The sequence below is a fragment of the Lotus japonicus genome, chromosome 6, assembly GCF_012489685.1.
Source record: "Lotus japonicus ecotype B-129 chromosome 6, LjGifu_v1.2".
In the NCBI taxonomy this organism is placed as follows: Eukaryota; Viridiplantae; Streptophyta; class Magnoliopsida; order Fabales; family Fabaceae; genus Lotus; species Lotus japonicus.
Genome location: NC_080046.1, coordinates 31,826,148 through 31,850,803, shown reverse-complemented (window position 1 = coordinate 31,850,803; position 24,656 = coordinate 31,826,148). Strand labels below are relative to the sequence as shown.

The window sequence follows — 24,656 nt, the reverse complement described above, 5'->3', positions numbered from 1 at the left end:
TCCTGAAGAGTTCTGTTCTTCCTCTCAACAACACCATTTTGTTGAGGAGTTCTGGGACAAGAGAAATCATGTGCAATTCCATAGGAATCAAACAGACTCTCAAACTTGTCATTCTCAAACTCTCCACCATGGTCACTTCTGACACGCACAATCCTACAAGCCTTCTCGTTTTGCACTTGAGCAATGAAGGTAGAGAACACAGCATGAGACTCATCCTTGCGGGTTAGAAATTTTACCCATGTCCAGCGGCTATAGTCATCAACGATAACCATCCCATATCTCTTGCCACCTATAGACTCAGTTTTCACTGGTCCAAAAAGGTCGATATGCAGAAGTTCCAACGGCCTTGAGGTTGAGACAACATTCTTTGCCTTGATAGGGACTTTTGTGAATTTGCCTTTCTGACATGCTTCACAAAGAGCGTCTGAAGCGAACTTCAGATTGGGTAAGCCCCTGACAAGGTTTAGCTTGCTCAGCTGAGAAATCTTTCTCATACTGGCATGCCCTAACCGTCTATGCCATACCCACTGCTCTTCATTAACAGACAGAAGGCACTTCACATTCTGAGCCTCCAACTCAGATAATCTGATCTTATAAATGTTGTTCTTCCTCTTGCTGTTAAACAGAACAGAGCCATCGATTTGACTTACAGCCCGGCAGGACTTTTGATTGAATATAACATCATAACCCTTGTCAGCTAATTGACTTATAGACAATAAGTTATGTGTTAAGCCGTCTACCAATAACACATTATCAATGCATGGACTACTATCTACACAAATAGTACCAGTACCAACAATTTTACCCTTTTCATTTCCTCCAAAGCCAACTTCGCCTCCAGGCTTAAGTTTCAGCTCTCGGAACATACGCCTTTCTCCCGTCATGTGACGCGAGCATCCACTGTCCAGATACCATGATTGGTGTTTCAGTGGAGCTATCAAGGATATCTGCAACATAGATAATCTTGTCCTTAGGTACCCACTTTCTGGGTCCTCTCTTGTTAGTTTCCCCAGAGGTTCTGATCACCTTGGGTGTCTCAACATGATATTTTAAAGGAATATTTGCATGATATTTAGTCATAGAGAAAGATCCCTTTTTAAGAGGGTTTTTAGCAACTTTAGCAGGTACAGGATCAGGCAATATGGTACCAGAGGGAACAAAGCATTCATACAAGGATTTAGCTTTAGACACAGAGGGCTCATTTCTAATTGGTTTAGAATAGCCAATGCCATGCATTCCATTTCTGCTTACGCCATAGATCATTGAAGCCATTAAGCTTCTATCCACGCTTTTAGCTAGGAATCTTTGAAAAGACTTTTCATACTTAGATTCATTTTTACAATCAGAGGCATCACAGGCAACAATTTCTTCTAACTTAGCAATCTGGTTCTTAAGCACAGAGTTAGAATTGATCAAGGCATGATTATCATTTTTCAAATCAGAAATAATTTTCTCATGTTCAGAAGGAGTTTTGGAAACAGCAGATAAGTTCTTTTTCAGCTTCTTATGCTTAGACAATAAGGAGTTATACTTATCCATAATATCATACAATGCATGTTTCAGTTCAGAGGTAGAGAAAGAAGCGAATACCTCATTTTCATCGTCTGAGTTAGGATTTCCTTCTGATTCTGAGTCAGAGTCAACAGCTCCCTTTGACTCTGCTTCCTTGTCTTTGACAATAGCCATGAGTCCTTGGACTTCACCATCAGAGTCAACATCCTCTGACTCTGATTCATCGAATGTCACCATCAGACTCTTCTTTGTCTTGAAGTGCTTCTTTGGCTTCTTGTCCTTTTTCAGTTTTGGACAGTCACTTTTGTAGTGCCCTGATTCTTTGCACTCAAAGCATGTGACTTCCTTAAGTGAGGACTTCTTCTGACCTGAGGATTCAGACTTTCCTCTTGCCTTTCCAGAGCCTTTGTATTTGCTCTGCCTGTGCTTCCAGATGCGATTGAGTCTCTTGGAGATCAGAGTCAGCTCATCTTCATCAGAATCTTCTGATGCTTCTTCAGATTCCTCTTCTTCAGCTTGAAGAGCTTTTGACTTCTCAACCTTAGCCTTTTCAGATTTAGATTTCAAGGCTATGGACTTTTTCCTCAGATCTTGCATCTCTGAGCGCTTCAGCTCATGGCATTTCAAAATGCTGATGAGTTCTTCTAAACTCATATTCTCAACGTCTCTCGTGAGCTCTATTGAAGTCACCAAAGGCATTCAACTTTCAGGAAGACACCTGATGACCCTTATGACATGATCTTTTGTTGTGTAGCTCTTGTTGAGAGGTCGTATGCCAGCTACAAGCAACTGAAATCTGGAGAACATTTCTTCAATGGACTCATTTGGCTCCATGATGAAGGATTCATACTTTTGGATCAAAGACAATGCCTTTGATTCTTTGACTTTCTTGTTTCCTTCATGAGACATCTTCAGAGATTCGAAAATGCCTTTTGCAAACTCACGATCTGTAATCTTCTGGTACTCTTCATAGGAAATAGCACTTAGAAGAATTGCTCTTGCTTTGTGATGTTGTGAGTACAGCTTCTTTTGATCTGCAGTCATCTCTGACCTTGGGATCTTCTTGCCATCTGCATCAACTGGACGCTCATAGCCATCCACAATAATATCCCAGAGATCTGCATCGAAACCCAGAAAGAAACTTTCCAGTCTATCTTTCCAATATTCGAACCTTTGACCGTCGAACATAGGAGGCTTTGCATTGTAACCATCTCTTTGAGTTTCACTGGTGGTGGCAGCCATTGTTTTTCACACCGGCCCGGATCACTGAACACTGTTAGGTGTGGTAATCAGAACTTGCGCTCTGATACCAATTGAAGGTATGAAAAACGGTAGAAAGGGGGGGTTTGAATAACGTTTTCAGTATAAAACTTCCACCTTAAAGATTTTGACAAATCTTTCGAGAACTTAAGTGCTAAAGATAAGAGATAGAAAAGCACACAAGGATTTTATCCTGGTTCACTTGATAAATCACTCAAGCTACTCCAGTCCACCCGTTAAGGTGATTTCTTCCTTCTTAGAATGAAGGCAATCCACTAATCAGGTAAGAGTTACAACTGCACTTGAAACCTACAAGTGACTAACAATTACACTGACTTAGCTCACTCTAAGATTCACTCTCTTAGTCTTCTCTAGGATCCGATCAACCTTGATCTCCTAAAGGAACTAAACAAATTGTTTATCAAAGAATTGTTTACAAGAGATTTGCTTCTAAAAAGCTAATTGTAAACTTAATGAATTTCAGATGAAAGAAAGCTTAGAAGGATTTAAGTTTGTCTTGCGCGTATGTGAATGCTTCTAGCCGCTTCTTTCAGTCTTCAGCCTCTTTATATACTCCAAGGATTAGGGTAGAGCGTTGCATGGAAAATGCTACCGTTGGAGGGCAGTTCTGGAAAATCCAGCTTCTGCTGTGTCTGAGACTGTTAGGTAGGTCGTCAGGAAGGTACAGTTGCTTTTGTACTTGGATAGCGACTTGACCTTTAAACCTAGGAGACTTCTGATCAGGGGAATGCTTCATATTGGAACTTGTGAAGCCGGTTGATCAGAGTCAGAGGGAAAGCCCAGATCCTCTGACCATTGTTTCTTCTGATTCTGAACTCAGAGGGAAGAACATGGTCTTCAGAGTATCTTGCTTCTGGACATCAGAGTTTCCACTATTCAGCTTCTGGATCTTCAGAGTCTTCTACACTATCAGAATATCTCAGCCTTCAGTGTTTCTTGGTTATCAGACTTTCTGGATCTTCAGAGCTTCTAGTGACTGAGTCCACATCAGAGGTTGTATAACTTCAGAACTTCTGAAGCTTTTCCACTGTTCATACTGAACATGGTGAATGCGAAAGCGTTGCTTGGGTTGCTCTTTATACACAGTGCTTCTGATTTGTGTGAGATTGAGTTGAGGTCAGAGCCTGTAAATAGCACACTCAGAAAAACACGTTAGAGTACCACAATTGTTCATATCAAAAGGTTAACTTGTAATCATCAAAACATAGAGTTGTACTACTAGATCAAAACTTGATCTTACAATAAAGGTGGAACTCTTAAATTCTCCAAAAGAAAAATAAATCACACTAACACAGCTTACACATCAAAAACTGGGTGTACTCCCCCTTTTTGTCATAAGCAAAAAGTATGGGGTGTGAAAAACTTAGCTTGAAGTACAAGGTACTCCCCCTTAGAGAAGGTCTAAGTTTAAAAACGATATGGAGAAATAAACGATGCATGAATGAGAGTTAAGCGAATTAAAGAAGGGAGTTAATGCAAAAGAAGAACGTTTACCACCGGCCACCTGAGTAAAGAGAAGCTTCACTTACCAAGGACTTAACCTCGAGAAACTGTAGGAGCAATAACTTCCAAGGAGAGAATGAAGCTTATATAAAACGAGTAAGAAGAGGGTAAGCTTCACAACAAGATTGATACACATAAAAAGATATGGCTTCATACATGGTTGCACTGGAAGAGCTCAGAAGGAAAGCCTTCGAGGAAGACATGTTCCTTAACATCCGGCACCCTGATGGTACACGAACGATACAAGAGCTGACGAAGACACTGCTTGAAGAAGATCTTGGTCCAGAGCTGGAGAAAGATCTGAGAGAATTCCTTGGCTTCGTGGAGGAAATTCAGGAACTTAGCCAGCTGGAACTGAACTTTCTGGAAGAGAAGGAGTCGATGGAAAGAAGACTCAAGACTGCAGAAGATAGTCTGGAGAAGACCGATGTAACACCCCGATTTCCAGGTGTCACTTTAGTAACCAAAAATAAACTTTACGCGGAAAACAGGTAATTTTTTTTCGATTCCTTTTAAATAAAGCGATAGAAAGTAAAGACATAACCCGACCACTAAACTAATCAATACACATCAAATATAAACATGTACAGCCTCAACTGCACTTCCACGTCACGCGCACTCGCAGTGACTCCAAAGTAGTATGCCCGTAGGCAAATATATACAACCCAGAAGTGTGAGTAAGAAAGTTTATAATTACAACCCACTAGGAGAAAGTCGGCCTCAAAATGGCCTAAGCAAAGACCCCTATGGTCCGACTGACTCACTGTGATCCCTCAGTAAGAGAACCACACAAAAGTCATGCGTCGGGAACCTACCCTGTCCCAAAAGCAAAACGAATCAGAGCTATTACAGTAACAACCAACTCAAAAGATTCTAACCACCCATATCTCACACTACTATCATCGACTCTCCCTCGATCAGCCATGAAGTCCGGGTCCTCGTCGAAAGCTTCAGTAATAGACATTTCGCTCCGGGTCTTTCCCGCACAACGAATCATCACGAACCGGCTGACGGACGCCTGGCAGCAGGCCGACCGCCCAAACACAAACATACAAACAAAGCCAAGGTGCTAGGGTCAACTTACAGAATACAATAGATATACAATCAACATGCGATAAAGGGGGTATATATATATGTTGTATATATACATATAAGTTATGTATTGTATCAACTCTCTAATACAATTCAATCATCAAAACACATAACGATGTTTATCAACATCAAATCATCAATATCTCAACAAATATAGTTAGAGTGCATGATATGTCAATGCAACGTCAATTAAGAAGGTTCCGGAAGAAATAGGCTGGGCACGATCGAGTCGGTCCTAACACTAGCATTGTGCCGACCATAACCCTCGGGTGTCACTTACAACCTTGACATAGTCGGATCAGTCCTAACCCTGCGGGTCGACTTTTCCCTCCGCTATGCCTGACATCAACAGGTCGATCCTAACCACACGGTCGATCATATCCCCCATCGAATGCCCGAGTTACCCGAAGGCATATAGATATACTGTACCCGAAGGCATATAGATATACTGTACCCGAAGGCATATAGATATATTGTACCCGAAGGTATATAGATATACTGTACCCGAAGGTATATAGATATACTGTACCCGAAGGTATATAGATATACTGTACCCGAAGGTATATACTGTACCCGAAGGTATATAGATATACTGTACCCGAAGGTATATACTGTACCCGAAGGTATATAGATATACTGTACCCGAATTTATATACTGTACCCGAAGGTATATAGATATACTGTACCCGAAGCATATACTGTACCCGAAGGTATATAGATATACTGTACCCGAAGGCATATACTGTACCCGAAGGTATATAGATATACTGTACCCGAAGGTATATACTGTACCCGAAGGTATATAGATATACTGTACCCGAAGGTATATACTGTACCCGAAGGTATATAGATATACTGTACCCGAAGGTATATACTGTACCCGAAGGTATATGTCGACTCGGCGACAAAAGACAATTAATTATGAAAGGAGTGCGATCACCCTTGATGACTTCTTGAGTCATCTGACTCATCAAATCTCGATGGTCAAAAACTGCTCAGACCCAAACTCACAACAACCCAAGAGTTAGTGTCGGTCAATACAACACAACTCCACCAACAAGAATACACGAGGGTCTAGTGTCGGTCAATACAACACAGCCCAAACAAAACCCAGAGTCTGTGCCGGTCAATACAACACGACTCGAACAACACTACCAGGAGTACTAGAGTACTCGGTGACCTTCAATCATCACCATAGCCCACCTTGATGGCTTTCCCCAATTCCAAACTCTCCAAACCCACAACATAAGTCGACTTTTCCCCGCCTTTCGTAAATATTTTTCCCCTTCAGTTCTCCTATGCTTAAACGTTAATAAAAATGATTTCAATTCAAATTAGTCAAATTATGAGTTTATTTCTCAAAGTCTAAGTTTCCCAAGTCTTTATTTTTCGAAAGCTCTATCATTCTAAGTTTCCAAAAATCAACCACCCAAAATACACTTCCCGGGGAAAGTCTAGGAATTCCAACGAATCCCAACAAATGGCTAAGTCTCAAACCCCACATTTGGACTTGCCTAGGGTTGTTCATCCAACCCGAGATATCAAAGATCACCAGATCAATGAACCTCCACTCCGAAGTTGCGTCAAAACGCTCAATTCAACACATCATCAATATCATAAGTCATGAAACAATCATAACAATAAATCATCATCATATACAACATCAGATAAAGCATAGGTCGAGTTTATCGACGCCTATCATGCAATCATAGCTAAATATAGCAAGTTGCCCTAACCTCGAGCTGATCCAGCTTCGAAATCACAAGCTCCTTCACTCAAGTGCTCTGAACCTTCCAAAGTTCCTTCAACTGAACCTCGGAGAAAACAAAGCAGAATCCAAACAATATCGATTAGTTCGATCACAAAACAACACATAAACGATAGACAAAGCATTAAAGCTTCAGAATACGACAATCGGGTACGAAAAGACAAGTTTTCGAAAACGAAAACTCCCTCCCCAACACTACAAGGTCACGGCCACAAAGGAAAAAGGGCTTCGGCTCTTTTTCTTCGACCAAATCAATTCACAAGGTAGTTTTGGGGTAAAACTAAGGCAAAGAAACTGTCAGAACAATTTTCGGACAATCGGGCCGAAATACGGCTATCCAGGGGCATTTTGGTCCAAAATAAAAGCTCAAAACCTCAAAGTTATCAGTTCGGAAAACAAATTTGACAGCAATGATCCTAACGACATCCGTGACAACAAATCCTAAAGGCACGAAGTCAGATTACGGCTTTTCGACAATAAAGTTTCGAAATGTGAGACAAAAAGGTTTTGAAACAGTTTTTCAGATCCTGGACAACTGGATCACAATCGGTGATTACTGACAGAGGTTTTAGACTCTTGGGAACATAGGGAAGATAACCCAAGCAAGAAATCAGAGAAAACGGACAGTTTTACAAAAAGCTCAAAACTGTGAGCACAGAAACGACTTCAGAAACGCAACAGAAACAGTAATCAGAGGTAGGATTCATGCTAGTTACCTCGATACCTAGAAGTAGGGACGAACTGCACGAAGATCAGTCAAGTTTTCGCGAAAATCTCCTCCCCCCTTGCTCTCCACGAAATTCGGCCACAATAGGAAGAAAATGAAGGAATTTTTGCTTTTTGAGCTATTTATAGGCAGGCGAAATCGCGGGAAAATGAAAATTTCGCGATTCCGATTTTTGCAGCACGTTCACCGAGGAATTCTAAGAGAGATTCTGGCGTCAGAATTCCAGAACTCAAAACAAGTATCTATGATTTGGGAAAAACGATATCTAAAATCCCAAAAGCGGTGTAAGTTAATCTGTCCCGAAAAACTACTTTTTGCTGTGATGCTCAAACGACAAAACTTCCTTCTGAAGAAAGATTGGAAACGTCGAAACAAATCTGGCAACGCGGACGGAAACTTCGTTAGGAGTCCCGAATAGAAAAAGTCTTCATCCACCGCTCGAAACAAGGGTTTCGAAGCAAAGAAATTAGCGTCGGCGGACTTCCGAAAAATAAATACTATCGTGCGTACAGTCCAGAGTTCCGAAATGAAACGCTGGTCGATGGAAAAATAAAGAGAATCTTTAAATTTTCCAAGAGTTCGAAATCTCACTTAAAACGTTGCTTTAAGAGCGAAATAGCCTATTCTGGACACGCTCGCCCTAAGGCAAGTGTGCGGACGACTCGCACTAACTCCGAAAACGACCACGCAACATTCCTCAAGCAACTCCTGAAATTTCTTCATTAATCTTTCTCAAATATCAATCTCCTGTCACGCTTACACTGATTCTACGCGTGAGTCGGAAACTTAACTTGTTCTGAAAATCCAGGTCTTACAACCGAGATGAGCATCAAGCTTGGCAACATAGAATATACGCTTGATCGGCTGGAGAAGGAAAGAGCAGAGCAACGCCGGGAGTGCAGAAGAATGAGGAAGGATCCTCCATTCTAGATTTAGGGAATAAAATGTATGATGTAATAAACATGAATTATCATGAAAAAAAAAATTGCAACCATAATGTCATATATATGCAATGATAAACGACGAGTAAGCAAAACATAGCAAATAATGCAAATAAAAATAAAAAATAAACTAAGTTAAGAAAGAAAAACGAAAGAAATCCTAAAAAAACTAAGGCTTGTCAGAGCGACGCAGGAGTTCTTGAAAAGCTTGCTTCATTTCCAGCAGCAGAGTCTCATGAGAGTTGAGACGTTGTTCCATGATGTCAAGTCTGGAAGAACTTGGTTGTGTAGAGGTAGAAGGAACATTCTGAGCAGAGTGAGGAGCTTGAGTGGAATCAGAAGCAACAGGAGTGAAGACCACTGGTGCAAGAGCTTGACATCTAAGAGCTTCAGCTTCAGCTTGTAGTCTTTCAGCTTCTAATCTAGCATTTTCAGCTTTTGCAGCCTCTTGACGTGCAGCTTCTTCTGCTTGTTCTTTCTTTCTTCTGGCTTCCTCAACAGCTTCAAGTAACTTAGTTCTTTGCTGTTGTTCATGCAGAGCCACTCTTCTATTAAATTGCTGCCTAGCAGCCTCAATCCTCTGATCCCTTTCTGCAGTGAGATGACTCATCATAACAGGAACTTGAGCAACTAACCAAGTACTCAGACGATTCCATTCTTCAGCAACAGAGTCAGAGTTCTCACTAAGGTCAGTGTGACCTTGCACATTGCGAATCATCAATGAAGCTTCATGATTAAAAACACTGATGCACTCAGAAATAGAGTTTGGCCTGAGGTAGGTATAGGGAACAATGGAGAGATTGGTTTCAGGAGAGGTGGGGTGGTTGCTGCTATTTGCCTCAGAGGCACCTTGAGGAGAACCGACATCGAAAGTATGGACATTTGAAGTGTGGGTCTCAAGGTTTGGTTCAGAGGTTTCAACCTGAGGGTGTGGTGATCTAACCGAAGAGTGGTTAGACACTGAGTTTTCTGGTTCTGGTTGAATGGGTTCTTGTTGAACTTGGTCTGGTTGAACTTGTTGGGCTAAAGGGTTTGCTTCATGCAAGGGGTCAGCCTGGATAGGATGATCTGGGTCAACTAGACGTTCTGGTCTAGGTCCAAGGTATCTCCTAGGGCTAGGTATTGTGTGGTAGTACTCTGGAATGGCAGACTCTTTTTCTTTCCTAACTTCGTGAAATTTACGAATTGATTCACAGTTGTTTGAGGGTGAGGAGTCGGCAACATTGGTAGGAAATGATACATGAGTATAAGGAGTTGAGGAATCTGTATCAGTTGTTCTACGAGCAGGACGTTCTGATGCTCTGGGGACAGAGTGATCAGAAGGTCTGGGTTCAGGTTCTGGTTGTTCAAGAATGATGGTTTCAGAGGTTAGTGGGTTGTATTGAATGGTAATGGGTGAGGTTGGTTCAGAGGGACGTGGAGTCTGAAGCATGTTCCAAAGAGGTGCTTCTTGTTGGGAAGGTTGGAAAAATGAAGACCTAGGTGAATTTGGTGGAGAAGTGGGTTGGTCAGCTGGTTGAGACTTTGGGATAGGAGTGAGTTGGGTGGTAGTGCGGTTAAGGAGTGTAGAGATGGGGAGTGCATCAAGTGAATTTAAATCATCGTCAGATTCAGTAACAGCAGACTTACTTGATGATCGCACGGCAGACCGAGTAACTCTGGCAGAAGTCTCCATTCTGATTACTTGAGCAGCTGGTTCCACACGAGTTGGCTTCTCCACAATTCTAACTTGCTTCTTTTTCTTCTTAGGAGGAGGAGCATCACCATCATCACCATCAGATGGAGCATCTGGTTTGGTGGGTTCCTCGTGCTTCCTCTTAGATTTGTCAGCCTTCTTCTTCTTCTTCTGATCATCAGACTCTTCAGAAGATTCCTCCAAGACCATTTTTCTCTGAACTTTCCTCTTGGGAGGAGAGTCAAACTCTGGAGCTGGTGGCAATTTTCTGAAGAACTCATCCACATCTATTTCATACCCTTGTTGCTTCAGATCATCAATGTAGCACAAAATAGCTTCTGGGTTATCTGCTTGGGACCACAGAGGGTAATCATTCAGAGGCACCCTTCTTTGTCTTACTTCATCAGAAGTATCTTCATAAGCAGGGGCAACCTTCTTCTTGATCAATCCCATCTTCTTCAAAGATGTGGATGTGAAGACATCACTAACAATTGTTGACAGATCCTCTGTGCATCCTGCCTTGATCAGATCTTCTATGAATTTGCTCTCAATGAAGAGGTCTGAAAGCAGTCTTCCAAAAGGGATGTACTTGATAGCAGACTTGATGGAGGCAATGGTTCTGGATTTCCTGATACACTCTTTCAGGTAAGAGAACAGGAAGAAAGGAAGACAGATCTTCCTATGATCCTGAATGAAGAACAGCATCGCCTTCTGACAGAAGTTGATGTAATCAGGAGAGCTTCCCTTTGGCCTCTGGTTGATGCAGTGAAGCAGAATCTTGTGCCAGATCCTTAGCTTGGGATGAAGATCCACTACCTTGTAGTCACTCTTGCCAGGTTTGTATGTTGTGTAAAGAGCCTTGTTGGTTTCATCCTTGGTTCTGGGTTTCACCTTTGATTCCGTCAGTTGGAATCTATACCCAGTTCTAGTGTGTGCACCCAGAAGATCCACAATAGACTTCTTAGTGATGATTATTCTCCTTCCAGCAATGTAGGAAACCACTTGTGTGTCATCGCAGTCGGCATGTTTCCAGAATTCCTTGACCAATTTGTCATAGATTGGACCTCGAAGCCTGTTGAAGTATTCTTCCCAGCCTTGAACATGAACTTCAGGACGAAGATCATACCCATTAGCAGCTATATTATCCAGGTCGAATCTCCATTCAGCAAGCACCTGGAGTTCTTCCGGAGCAAAGACGCAGTGAACGGCACAACCCCGTTCTGCAATTGGAATCATCTTTTCTTGAGCTTGCCCTTGACCTTGAGTTACAGGACCCGATTTACCTGCAGCTTGGCCTACTACCATAGTAGGAAATCTAGTTGCAGCTGCAGTTTCACTTCTGTTGGGTCTCACCATCTTGAAGGCGGTTGAAGGTTTTGGGTAGAGAGAAAAAAGATGAATAGAGAGAGAGAGATCGTGGAGATAAGGTTTTGAAAAACTGAAGAGAGAGAAGGTAAAACCGTAAGTGTAGGAGAACGTGTGTGTATAGTGGGTTTTGAAAAATAATGATCAAAAAGCAATTTAAAATCAACGGTTAAAAATTAAAGACATCATAGTAACAGTTAATACACATATCACACGCAGGAGAGAAGCACATCAACACTCATTACGACAGACTGTCAGCACGGGCACAAGGAACTATGTATCAGAGAAACTGACACACGTTTACTGTCTCAGCTTCAGAGTCAGCACCAATGGGTACATAAACTCTGATAGAGTTACCTTATGAACTAGACATCTTCTGATAAAGAAGCATCACAGTCAGAGGTTCTCATCCATCCTCATGCTGGACAAAAGTCCATATTCAGATTTTTCAGAATGAAATTAAATCTATCTTCTGCTAAGGGCTTTGTAAAGATATATGCCCATTGATGGTCAGTATCAACAAACTTCAGAAGAAGTACGCCCTTCTGTACATAATCTCTAATAAAGTGATACTTTACCTCAATGTGCTTTGCCCTTGAATGTAAGATAAGATTCTTACTCAATGAAATTGCAGCAGTGTTATCACAGTAGATTGCGATGTTGCTCTCAAGGATTTGATAATCCTCCAGCTGATGTTTCATCCAGAGCATCTGAGTGTTGCATATTGCTGCTGAGATATATTCTGCCTCTGCAGTAGATAGTGCAATGGTTGATTGCCTCTTGTTTGCCCATGAGACTAAGTTGCTTCCCAGAAATTGACAATTTCCAGAAGTGCTTTTTCTCTCTGTTCTATCTCCAGCATAATCAGCATCACAATAACATGAAAGCTTATACTCTGATGTTTTCTTATACATCAAGCCAAGGTTAGTGGTTCCTTTCAGATATCTTAGGATCCTCTTAACAGCAGTTAAGTGGGTTTCCCTTGGATCTGATTGGAAACGAGCACATAAGTGGACACTAAATAATATATCTGGCCTAGATGCAGTTAAGTATAGAAGTGATCCTATCATACCACGATAGAGCTTCTGACAAACTTTACCACTTGCATCTTCTTTCTCCAGAATGCATGTAGGATGCATTGGAGTCTTGGCAACTGTAGATTCCAACATATTGAACTTCTTCAGAAGTTCTTTAGTGTACTTGCTCTGATGGATATATGTTCCTTCTGGTGTTTGATCAACTTGTATTCCCAGAAAGTACTTGAGTTCTCTCATCATACTCATCTCAAATTCAGCCTGCATCATCTCAGAAAATTATGTGCATAGAGATTGATTAGCATAACCAAATATAATATCATCAACATAAATTTGCACAATTAAGATATCATCTTTGTAAGTTTTACAAAAGAGAGTTGTATCTACTTTACCCCTTACAAACTCATTCTCCATAAGGAATGAGCTGAGTCTCTCATACCATGCTCTGGGAGCTTGCTTCAGACCATAGAGAGATTTCTTCAGCTTGAAGACATGGTCTGGGTTCTTCTCATCTTCAAAACCTGGGGGTTGATGAATGTAGACTTCCTCTGATATGTATCCATTTAGGAAGGCACTCTTAACATCCATCTGATGTAGAATTATGTTGTGATTTACTGAGAAGGAGATCAGCAGTCTGATTGCTTCTAGTCTTGCTACTGGAGCAAATGTTTCTGTGTAGTCTATTCCTTCCTGCTGACTGTAGCCTTGAGAAACTAGCCTTGCCTTGTTTGTGACTACATCACCTTTCTCATTCAACTTGTTTCTGAACACCCATTTTGTTCCAATTACATGGACACTTTGAGGCTTCTTCACTAGGCTCCAAACATCATTCTTGGAAAATTGATTCAATTCTTCTTCCATGGCCAGAATCCAGTCCTTGTCCTGAAGAGCTTCATCAATTGACTTTGGTTCAATTAAGGACACCAATCCTTTCAGACTAAGCAGAGTCTCTTCAGAGGGTCTGAAGGCTGATCTGGTTCTAACTGGTTCGTCTTTGTTGCCCAGAATCAATTCCTTAGGATGAGCTGCAGTGATTCTGCTCTTCTTCTGAGATTGTGAATCAGAGGGACCAGCTTCTTCTGGTTCATCTTCCTCTGGCTCAGCTTCCTCTGGAGCTTTGCCTTTGTCAGAAACACTTATACTTAAATCTGCAAATTTCTCAACTAGCTTTGGCTGGTCAGAGTCAAGCTTATCGTCAAATCTAACATGAATAGATTCTTCAATTGTTTTAGCATCAGTATTATAAAATTTGAAACCTTTAGATCTCTCAGAGTAACCAAGTAATAGACATTTAGAAGACTTAGCGTCAAATTTATGCAATCTATCCTTAGTATTAAGAACATAACAAACACAACCAAAAGGATGAAAATAAGAAATGTTGGGTTTTTTATTCTTCCACAATTCATAGGGAGTCTTATTCAGAATTGGTCTCACAGAGATTCTGTTCTGAATGTAACACGCTGTGTTTACTGCCTCTGCCCAAAAATGCTTAGGCATGCCAGTTTCTTGGAGCATGGTTCTAGCCATCTCCTGAAGAGTTCTGTTATTCCTCTCAACAACACCATTTTGTTGAGGAGTTCTGGGACAAGAGAAATCATGTGCAATTCCATAGGAATCAAACAGACTCTCAAACTTATCATTCTCAAACTCTCCACCATGGTCACTTCTGACACGCACAATCCTACAAGCCTTCTCGTTTTGCACTTGGGCTATGAAGGTAGAGAACACATCATGAGACTCATCCTTGCGGGTTAGAAATTTTACCCATGTCCAGCGGCTATAGTCGTCAACAATGACCATCCCAAATCTCTTGCCACCTATAGACTCAGTTTTCACTGGTCCAAATAGGTCGATATGCAGAAGTTCCAACGGCCTTGAGGTTGAGACAACATTCTTTGCCTTGAAAGGGACTTTTGTGAATTTGCCTTTCTGACATGCTTCACAAAGAGCGTCTGAAGAGAACTTCAGAGTGGGTAAGCCCTTGACAAGGTTTAGCTTGCTCAGCTGAGAAATCTTTCTCGTACTGGCATGCCCTAACCGTCTATGCCATACCCATTGCTCTTCATTAACAGACAGAAGGCACTTCACATTCTGAGCCTCCAACTCAGATAATCTGATCTTATAAATGTTGTTCTTCCTCTTGCTGTTAAACAGAACAGAGCCATCGATCTGACTTACAGCCCGGCAGGACTTTTGATTGAAGATAACATCATAACCCTTGTCAGCTAATTGACTTATAGACAATAAGTTATGAGTTAAGCCGTCTACCAACAAAACATTGTCAATGCATGGACTACTATCTACACAAATAGTACCAGTACCAACAATTTTACCCTTTTCGTTGCCACCAAAGCCAACTTCACCTCCAGGCTTAAGTTTTAGCTCTTGGAACATACGCCTTTCTCCCGTCATTTGACGCGAGCATCCACTGTCCAGATACCATGATTGGTGTTTCAGTGGAGCTATCAAGGATATCTGCAACATAGATAATCTTATCCTTAGGTACCCACTTTCTGGGTCCTCTCTCGTTAGTTACCCCAGAGGTTCTGATCACCTTGGGTTTCTCAACATGGTAATGTAAAGGAATTTTTGCATGATATTTAGACATGGAGAAAGATCCCTTTTTAAGAGGAGGTTTAGCAACTTCAGCAGGTAAAGGATCAGGCAATATGGTACCAGAGGGAACAAAGCATTCATACAAAGATTTAGCTTTAGGCATAGAAGGCTCATTTCTAATTGGTTTAGAATAGCCAATGCCATGCATTCCATTTCTGCTTACGCCATAGATCATTGAAGCCATTAAGCTTCTGTCTACGCTTTTAGCCAGGAATCTTTGAAAAGATTTTTTATACTTAGATTCATGCTTACTATCAGAGGCATCGCAGGCAATAACTTCTTCTATTTTAGCAATTTGATTCTTAAGCACAGAGTTAGAATTCACTAAAGCATGGTTATCATTTTTCAAATCAGAAATGATTTTCTCATGTTCAGAAGGAGTCTTAGAAGCAGCAGATAAGCCCTTTTTCAACTTTTTATGCTTAGACAATAAAGAGTTATACTTATCCATGATATCAGACAAAGCATGTTTCAGTTCAGAGGTTGAGAAAGAAGCGAATACCTCATTTTCATCGTCTGAGTTAGGATCTCCTTCTGATTCTGAGTCAGAGTCAACAACATCCTTTGACTCTGCTCCTTTGTCTTTGACAATAGCCATGAGTCCTTGGACTTCACCATCAGAGTCAACATCCTCTGACTCTGATCCGTCAAAAGTCACCATCAGACTTTTCTTGGTCTTGAAGTGCTTCTTTGGCCTCTTGTCCTTCTTCAACTTTGGACAGTCACTTTTGTAGTGCCCTGATTCTTTGTACTCGAAACATGTGACTTCCTTGATTGATGACTTCTTCTGGCCTGAGGATTCAGACTTTCCTTTGGCCTTTCCAGAGCCTCTGTACTTGCTTTGCTTGTGCTTCCAGATGCGGTTGAGTCTTTTAGAGATCAGAGTCAGCTCATCTTCATCAGAATCTTCTGATGCTTCTTCAGATTCTTCTGCTTCAGCTTGGAGAGCTTTTGACTTCTCAGCTTTAGCCTTCTCAGATTTGGATTTCAAGGCTATTGACTTCTTCCTCAGATCTTGCATCTCGGAGCGCTTCAGCTCATGGCACTTCAGTATGCTGATGAGTTCTTCTAAACTCATACGCTTAACATCTCTCGTAAGCTCTATTGAAGTCACCAAGCACTACAAAAAACACGGGATTTAGCGGCGGTTAAAAAGGCTTTTAGCGGCGGTTCTAACCGCCGCTAAAAACAGTCTAAAAAACTTAGCGTCGGCTGAAAAAGCGACGTTAAACTTGGCGACGCAAAAATTTTAGTGGCGGCTATGTTTAGCGGCGGTTATAACCGCCACTAAATTTAGAGGTTTAGCGGCGGTTAAACTAATCATTTAGCGGCGGTTTAACCCGCCCCTAATGAAATTCCTTTCTCTTTTGTTTTTCAACATTTTACGGCGGTTTAAACCGCCGCTAAAGTGCAAATTGGAAAATTTTAAATACTCGGTTGTTGTTTCAACCACTGCTAATAGTGCATTTTTTAGAAATCATAATTTAAAATCAGTTGTTCGTAACCCAATATAAGACTACCAAGTTCCAATCTATTTGTCGCACAACAGGTCCAGCAAATTGAATTGAAACATAGAAGAACAACACGAACACAGCTATCGCATAGACTGCACCATCACCACGAGCAAAAGAACCAAAAACAGCTCCAGAAAGTGCAGAGGGAAAGAAAGATCATCTGCATAAACCATCAGCTCTAGGCAGGGTGCAGGGGCATCAGAACAAAACGCAGAAACAAAACGCAAGAGCAGCGCCACCAAGGAATAGAAGAACAACACAACACAACATCCTCTTCTCACGCATACAGTGGGTGACAGAACAAAACACAAGAGCAACAGAAGCAGCAACAACACTTATATATGCCACAAAAAATCCCAAGGTCATACCAATATTGGCTAAGAGTCTACCATGATTGAAGTACATAAAAGAACAATAATTAAGCTCCATGGTATATTCATCCATTTGAACTGCATTAAAAGGATAATAATAACTCATTGGCTGGTCTTTAGCACATTAAGTTTAATGATCAGCCATTGGGAGAATGTGAACACAATTAAAACATTAGAAAAGATAAGATTGTCATAAAGGAAGATAAATTTGTAAAACAAACCTGACAAAATGGTCTACCTTTCCCTCTGCGGATGTTGTTTTCTCTTCTACTCATGCAGTTGATGAGGCTTAGCTTTTAAGAAAATTAAAGGTATCATCCAAGTAACTCAGGCATTACTTTCTCTGAATTCTTCCAAGTTACAAGTCTACCTCCTGCAACTGAAGAAAAGCAGGTTAAGAAGCATGTTTAAAGAACTAGGAAAAACAAAGAAGATGATCAATCACACCATTGAATTGTAAAAAGGAAATAAACAAATAAATGGGAATGTAAACTAACCATAAATTTATTTGACCATCAAAATAATGTATTGCTGCCCTTGATGTGCTCATCACCCAGGATTTTATTCCTAACTAGCCCAGGGTACAACTTTAGATTTCAGACATCAGTCAAGTATAGCAAGCAATTTGCAAGGGAACTCATACCTCTTGTTTTCAACCTTTCCTGTGGATTTTACTGGTTTAATGACAGCAGGTGCAGATGCTGCATGAGAGAAGACTTATTTAAAGGATACCAACATTAATTCCATATATATAACCACATAGAGTTGGTCTAATACACTACTGAAGGTATGAAAAACGGTAGAAAGGGGGGGTTTGAATAACGTTTTCAGTATAAAACTTCCACCTTAAAGATTTTGACAAATCTTTCGAGAACTTAAGTGCTAAAGATAAGAGATAGAAAAGCACACAAGGATTTTATCCTGGTTCACTTGATAAATCACTCAAGCTACTCCAGTCCACCCGTTAAGGTGATTTCTTCCTTCTTAGAATGAAGGCAATCCACTAATCAGGTAAGAGTTACAACTGCACTTGAAACCTACAAGTGACTAACAATTACACTGACTTAGCTCACACTAAGATTCACTCTCTTAGTCTTCTCTAGGATCCGATCAACCTTGATCTCCCAAAGGAACTAAACAAACTGTTTATCAAAGAATTGTTTACAAGAGATTTGCTTCTAAAAAGCTAATAGTAAACTCAATGAATTTCAGATGAAAGAAAACTTAGAAGATTTTGAATATGTCTTGCGTATGTGAATGCTTCTAGCCGTTTCTTTCAGTCTTCAGCCTCTTTATATACTCCAAGGATTAGGGTTGAGCGATGCATGGGAAATGCTACCGTTGGAGGGCAGTTCTGGAAAATCCAGCTTCTGCTGTGGCTGAGAACGTTAGGTAGGTCGTCAGGAAGGTACAGTTGCTTTTGTACTTGGATAGCGACGCGACCTTTAAACCTAGGAGACTTCTGATCAGGGGAATGCTTCATATTGGAACTTGTGAAGCCGGTTGATCAGAGTCAGAGGGAAAGCCCAGATCCTCTGACCATTGTTTCTTCTGATTCTGAACTCAGAGGGAAGAACATGGTCTTCAGAGTATCTTGCTTCTGGACATCAGAGTTTCCACTATTCAGCTTCTGGATCTTCAGAGTCTTCTACACCATCAGAATGTCTGAGCCTTCAGTGTTTCTTGGTTATCAGACTTTCTGGATCTTCAGAGCTTCTAGTGACTGAGTCCTCATCAGAGTTTGTATAGCTTCAGAACTTCTGAAGCTTTTCCACTGTTCATACTGAACATGGTGAATGCGAAAGCGTTGCTTGGGTCACTCTTTATACAATTGTTCATATCAAAAGGTTAACTTGTAATCATCAAAACATAGAGTTGTACTACTAGATCAAAACTTGATCTTACAACTACTTATATTCAGATCCAGGGTACAACTTTAGATTTCAGACATTAGTCAAGTATAGCAAGCAATTTGCAAGGGAACTCATACCTCTTGTTTTCAACCTTTCCTGTGGATTTTACTGGTTTAATGACAGCGGGTGCAGATGCTTCATGAGAGAAGACTTATTTAAAGGATACCAACATTAATTCCATATATATAACCACATAGAGTTGATCTAATACACTACTTATATTCAGATCTGGATACACTACTTATATTCCTAACTAGCCCAGGGTACAACTTTAGATTTCAGACATTAGTCAAGTATAGCAAGCAATTTGCAAGGGAACTCATACCTCTTGTTTTCAACCTTTCCTGTGGATTTTACTGGTTTAATGACAGCAGGTGCAGATGCTGCATGAGAGAAGACTTATTTAAAGGATACCAACATTAATTCCATATATATAACCACATAGAGTTGGTCTAATACACTACTTATATTCAGATCTGGATACTCTCTTCCTTTTGGTTTTCTCCCTGCCATCCTCTTGAAATGTTTTATCTAATTGCTTACTCTAAGATGCTCTGAACTAAAGTAGTTAAGTAAAGGACAAAATGATGAAGTGTCCGTTAGCTGGAAATAAAGACCAAACAGCAGAAGAAAATAAAGGAAAGATTTATAAAGGACCTCAATTTCAGGTGTCAATATTTCTGTGAGCTATTTTTCCTAGGAAGAGAAAAATGTAACAGTCAAACACAAAATTGAGCCTTTCAATTGCTCATGTGCAATCCATCATTTAGGAGAAGAGTAAAACTGACCTTCAGTTCTAATTTCATAGCTCTGAGCATACCATTCTTGATTCCTAGTTCATCCTGAAGTTCCCTTAACTAGAAGGTAGCAAATTCAATATCTCTCAATACAACATAAAAGAAAAAGAAAGAAAAGTATGTGTATGCATATGGACCATGGACCAACAGCTTTCAAGACTCACCCCATGTTTACTTGAATTAAGATTCTGCATTGGATACATAGATTTAAGCAATTCAAGAATCGGAAATTGTAGGTTTGAAAAATTTCAGCAAGAGTGAAAAAGTTGATGGATAAGACATTTGGTCATTACTGCCATTATTTGAGTGTTTGTCAGTGCAAGTTCTGAATTTTCCTTCCGCAGTCTCAGAAAATTGGTTTGAGACTTTTGTAGCTCTGCCTAACACAACTCTATTACTGCACTTTCCATACAAGTTGAAGAAACCCAGTAAACAAGAACTATTACCACCATAATCACATTGAGAGCAAATAGAATACACAACAGTAGACCAAATTTACATAAAGAGATTACTTTCTGTTAGCAGATGAATCTATAACTATTATACTCATAAATTACGATATAAATTGATTAACTTTTCACAAGCAAACATAGATAATTAGAATGTAGATAAATAGGAAACCCTAACCTTCACTATGAACCTCACTCTGACACCCACCTACAATCCAGAGCTGTAAGAGACACACCTTCAAGTCAAAACCTAAAATCTGTAACATGAAAACAAATAATAAAGAGGAAAGGAGATAAGTAATGCTTATTAGACATCAACAGAAGAGAATAGAGAAGACCAATAGACAAATGAGTGGCTCACCATGGCTTACAAAGTCGACGAACCAGAGTGACCCACGATGATCGGAGTTCGATGGAGGTGTTGTGGGTTTGGGCATCACCGCTTCAACCTTCAGGAGGTCTTGTGGAAGGAATGAGCAGTGAAAGAGAAAGAGAGACAACACCGAAAATGGGAAGAGAGGAGCGAATCGGAACCTGGTGGAGAGAAGGGCGAATAGGAGGAAGGGAAGGATAACGTTGAGGGAGGAGCGATGGGAACGCCCAAGCGTGGTGAGGCCGTGCAAACGATGGGAAGAGAGGATTAGGGTTCTTCGATAGATTTGTGGGAAGTGAATTGGAGAAAGAGGAATAAAATGCGTTGGTGCAAAAATTTTAGATTTCTTATTCTTAAAACATAGCGTCGGTTAAAACCGCCGATATCATTAAATTAACCGCCACTAAATCACATGACTGAATCGCAGTTCAAAACACTAGTGGCGGTTACACAAGCCGCCGCTAAAAAACCGCCGCTAAATCCCGAATTTTTAGTAGTGAAGGGCATCCAGCTTTCAGGAAGACTTCTGATGACCCTTATGACATGATCTTTTGTTGTGTAGCTCTTGTTGAGAGGTCGTATTCCAGCTACAAGCAACTGAAATCTGGATAACATTTCTTCAATGGACTCGTTTGGTTCCATGATGAAGGATTCATACTTTTGGATCAAAGACAACGCCTTTGATTCTTTGACTTTCTTGTTTCCTACATGAGACATCTTCAAGGGTTCAAAGATGCCCTTAGCATACTCACGATCTGTAATCTTATGGTACTCTTCATAAGAGATAGTACTTAGAAGAATTGCTCTAGCTTTGTGATGTTGTGAGTAAAGCTTCTTTTGATCTGGAGTCATCTCTGACCTTGGGATCTTCTTGCCTTCTTCATCAACTGGACGCTCATAGCCATCCACAATAATATCCCAGAGATCTGCATCGAAACCCAGAAAGAAACTTTCAAGTCTATCTTTCCAATATTCGAACCTTTGACCATCGAACATGGGAGGCTTTGCATTGTAACCATCTTTTTGCGTTTCACTGGTGGTAGCCATTGCTTTTCACACCGGCCCGGATCACTGAACACTGTTAGGTGTGGTAATCAGAACTTGCGCTCTGATACCAATTGAAGGTATGAAAAACGGTAGAAAGGGGGGGTTTGAATAACGTTTTCAGAATAAAACTTCCACCTTAAAGATTTTAACAAATCTTTCGAGAACAAAGTGCTTAAGATAAGAGATAGAAAAGCACACAAGGATTTTATCCTGGTTCACTTGATGAATCACTCAAGCTAATCCAGTCCACCCGTTAAGGTGATTTCTTCCTTCTTAGAATGAAGGCAATCCACTAATCAGGTAAATGTTACAACTGCACTTGAAACCTACAAGTGACTAACAATACACTGACTTAGCTCACACTAAGATTCACTCTCTTAGTCTTCTCTAGGATTCGATCAAACTTGATCTCCTAAAGGTAACTAAACAACTGTTTAAGAAAGAATGTTTACAAAGAATTTTCTTCTGAAAAGCTAATAGTAAACACAATGAATTCAAACGAAAGAATGCTTAGAAGGTTTGAATATAGCTTGCGCGTGTGAGATTCTTCCAACCGCATCTTTCAATCTTCAGCCTCTATTTATACTCCAAGGATTAGGGTTTGAACGCTGCATGGAAATGCTACCGTTGGAGGGCAGTTCTGGAAATTCCAGCTTCTGCTGTGGCTGAGAATGTTAGGTAGGTCGTCAGGATAGTACATTTGCTTTTGTACTTGGATAGTGACTTGACCTTTAAACCTAGTAGACTTCTGATCAGGGGAATTCTTCATGTTGGAACTTGTGAAGCTCGTTGATCAGAGTCAGAGGGAAGCAGAGATCCTCTGATCGTTGTATCTTCTGATTCTGAACTCAGAGGGAAGTACATGGTCTTCAGAGTCATCTTGCTTCTGGACTTCAGAGTTTCCACTTTTCAGCTTCTGGATCTTCAGAGTCTTCTACACCATCAAAACATCTGAACCTTCAGAGTTTCTTGGTTGTCAGAACGTTTGGATCTTCAGAACTTCAAGTGACTGAGTCCATATCAGAGCTTGTATGGCTTCAGATCTTCTGAAGCTTTTCTACTGTTCAGAGTGAACATAGATGTTGCGAAAGCGTTGCTTGGGTCACTCTTTAAGCACAGTGCTTCTGATTTGTGTGAGATAAAATTGAGGTCAGAGCCTGTAAATAGCACACTCAGAAAAACACGTTAGAGTACCATAATTGTTCATACTAAAAAGTTAACTTGTAATCATCAAAACATAGAGTTGTACTACTCAATCAAAACTTGATCTTACAGTCAGGTATCAGAAGATTGAGAAGGTAGCGTTGGCGGTCTTGGTGATGGCTCGCCGACTAAGACCTTATTTCCAAAGTTTTCCAGTAAGGGTGCAAACGGATTTACCTTTGAGACAGGTTCTGCAAAATCCTGATTTGTCAAGAAGATTGGTCGCGTGGTCTGTGGAGCTGTCAGAATACGGGTTGCAGTACGACAAGCGCGGGACTATGAGCGCTCAGTCACTGGTAGATTTTGTTGTGGAATTAACTCATGATTCCGGTGAAAGGGTGAGTACTCAATGGAACCTGTTCGTTGACGGCTCCTCCAACAACAACGGTAGTGGCGCAGGAGTTACGTTTGAAGGACTAGGGGAGTTGGCCTTGGAACAATCTTTGAAGTTTGAATTTCATGCTACAAACAATCAGGCGGAGTATGAGGCTTTGATCGCCGGGCTCAAGTTGGCGATTGAAGTTAAAATTGAGAGTTTTCTTATTAGGACCGACTCACAGTTGGTGGCGAGTCAAGTAATGGGGGCTTTCCAGGTAAAGGAGCCCAATCTGATCAAATACTTAGAGCGAGTAAGGTATCTGATGGCCCGACTTCGGTAGGTTGTTGTAGAGTATGTCCCTAGGACGCAAAACCAGAGCGCGGATGCCCTAGCCAAGTTAGCAAGCACTCGGAAGTCAGGAAACAATCGGAGTGTGATACAAGAAACGCTAGCACGCCCCAGTATCAAAGGAGAGTTGGTGAGCTGCGTAGATATAGGAGCCACCTGGATGGGACCTATACGCGACATACTCGCCGGGGACCCAGCCTGGGTCGAACAATACACGAAGGAGCAAAGAAGAGAAGCCAGCCACTCCACGCTCGTCGACGACCACTTGTTCCGACGAGGATTCTCATCGCCCCTGCTGAGGTGTCTACCCCCAGAGAAATATGATGCCATCATGTCTGAGGTTCATGAGGGGGTCTGTGCCAGTCACATAGGAGGAAGGTGTTTGGCATGCAAGGTGTTGAGAGCAGGATTTTACTGGCCAACGCTAATGAAGGATTGCATGGAATTTGCACGGAGGTGCAACAGGTGTCAGGTATTCGCCGATTTGATAAAGGCCCCGCCGGAACAGTTGTCAACTATAAGCGCTCCTTGGCCGTTCGCCATGTGGGGGGTGGATTTGGTCAGACCTTTTCCAGTCGCTAGGTCACAAATGAAGTTCATCCTGGTGGCGGTCGATTACTTTACGAAATGGATTGAGGCGGAGCCGCTCGCCAAGATTACATCGACGAAAATTGTCAATTTTTACTGGCGACGGATAATCTGCAGATTCGGAGTACCACGGGCGATAATGTCTGACAACAGGACTCAATTCACGAGCAAGCAAACACGAGAATTCTACAAGGAGATGGGAATTCAAATGAGATTCGCC

The 24,656-nt window shown here is 41.1% G+C and overlaps 1 protein-coding gene and 1 long non-coding RNA gene across 3 annotated transcripts; one reads left to right on the top strand and one right to left on the bottom strand.

Moving 5' to 3' along the window:
- Positions 1 to 16,938: 16,938 nt before the first annotated feature.
- LOC130725886 (uncharacterized) lies at positions 16,939 to 18,153 on the bottom strand. Of its 2 annotated transcripts, XR_009014635.1 has the most exons (4): positions 18,043 to 18,153; positions 17,897 to 17,966; positions 17,621 to 17,778; positions 16,939 to 17,477 (listed from the first exon to the last, which is right to left on the bottom strand). It is a non-coding gene; the product is annotated as an uncharacterized LOC130725886 (long non-coding RNA). The 2 variants fall into 2 exon arrangements; XR_009014634.1 differs by having other exon boundaries at positions 16,939 to 17,778.
- Positions 18,154 to 23,297: 5,144 nt separating this feature from the next.
- On the top strand, positions 23,298 to 24,430 carry LOC130725208 (uncharacterized). The gene is made up of 2 exons (XM_057576456.1): positions 23,298 to 23,774; positions 24,212 to 24,430. Exons 1-2 carry the CDS (start codon positions 23,298 to 23,300, stop codon positions 24,428 to 24,430), a joined length of 696 nt encoding a protein of 231 aa, XP_057432439.1.
- The last annotated feature ends 226 nt before the right edge of the window (positions 24,431 to 24,656 follow it).

Excerpts from the sequence above, each read along its gene's own strand:
- LOC130725208 (XM_057576456.1), top strand. The coding sequence starts at position 23,298 with ATGGCTCGCCGACTAAGACCTTATTTCCAAAGTTTTCCAGTAAGGGTG. Across the intron at positions 23,775-24,211 it reads AAGTAATGGGGGCTTTCCAG|TCACATAGGAGGAAGGTGTT; the intron begins GTAAAGGAGCCC and ends GGTCTGTGCCAG.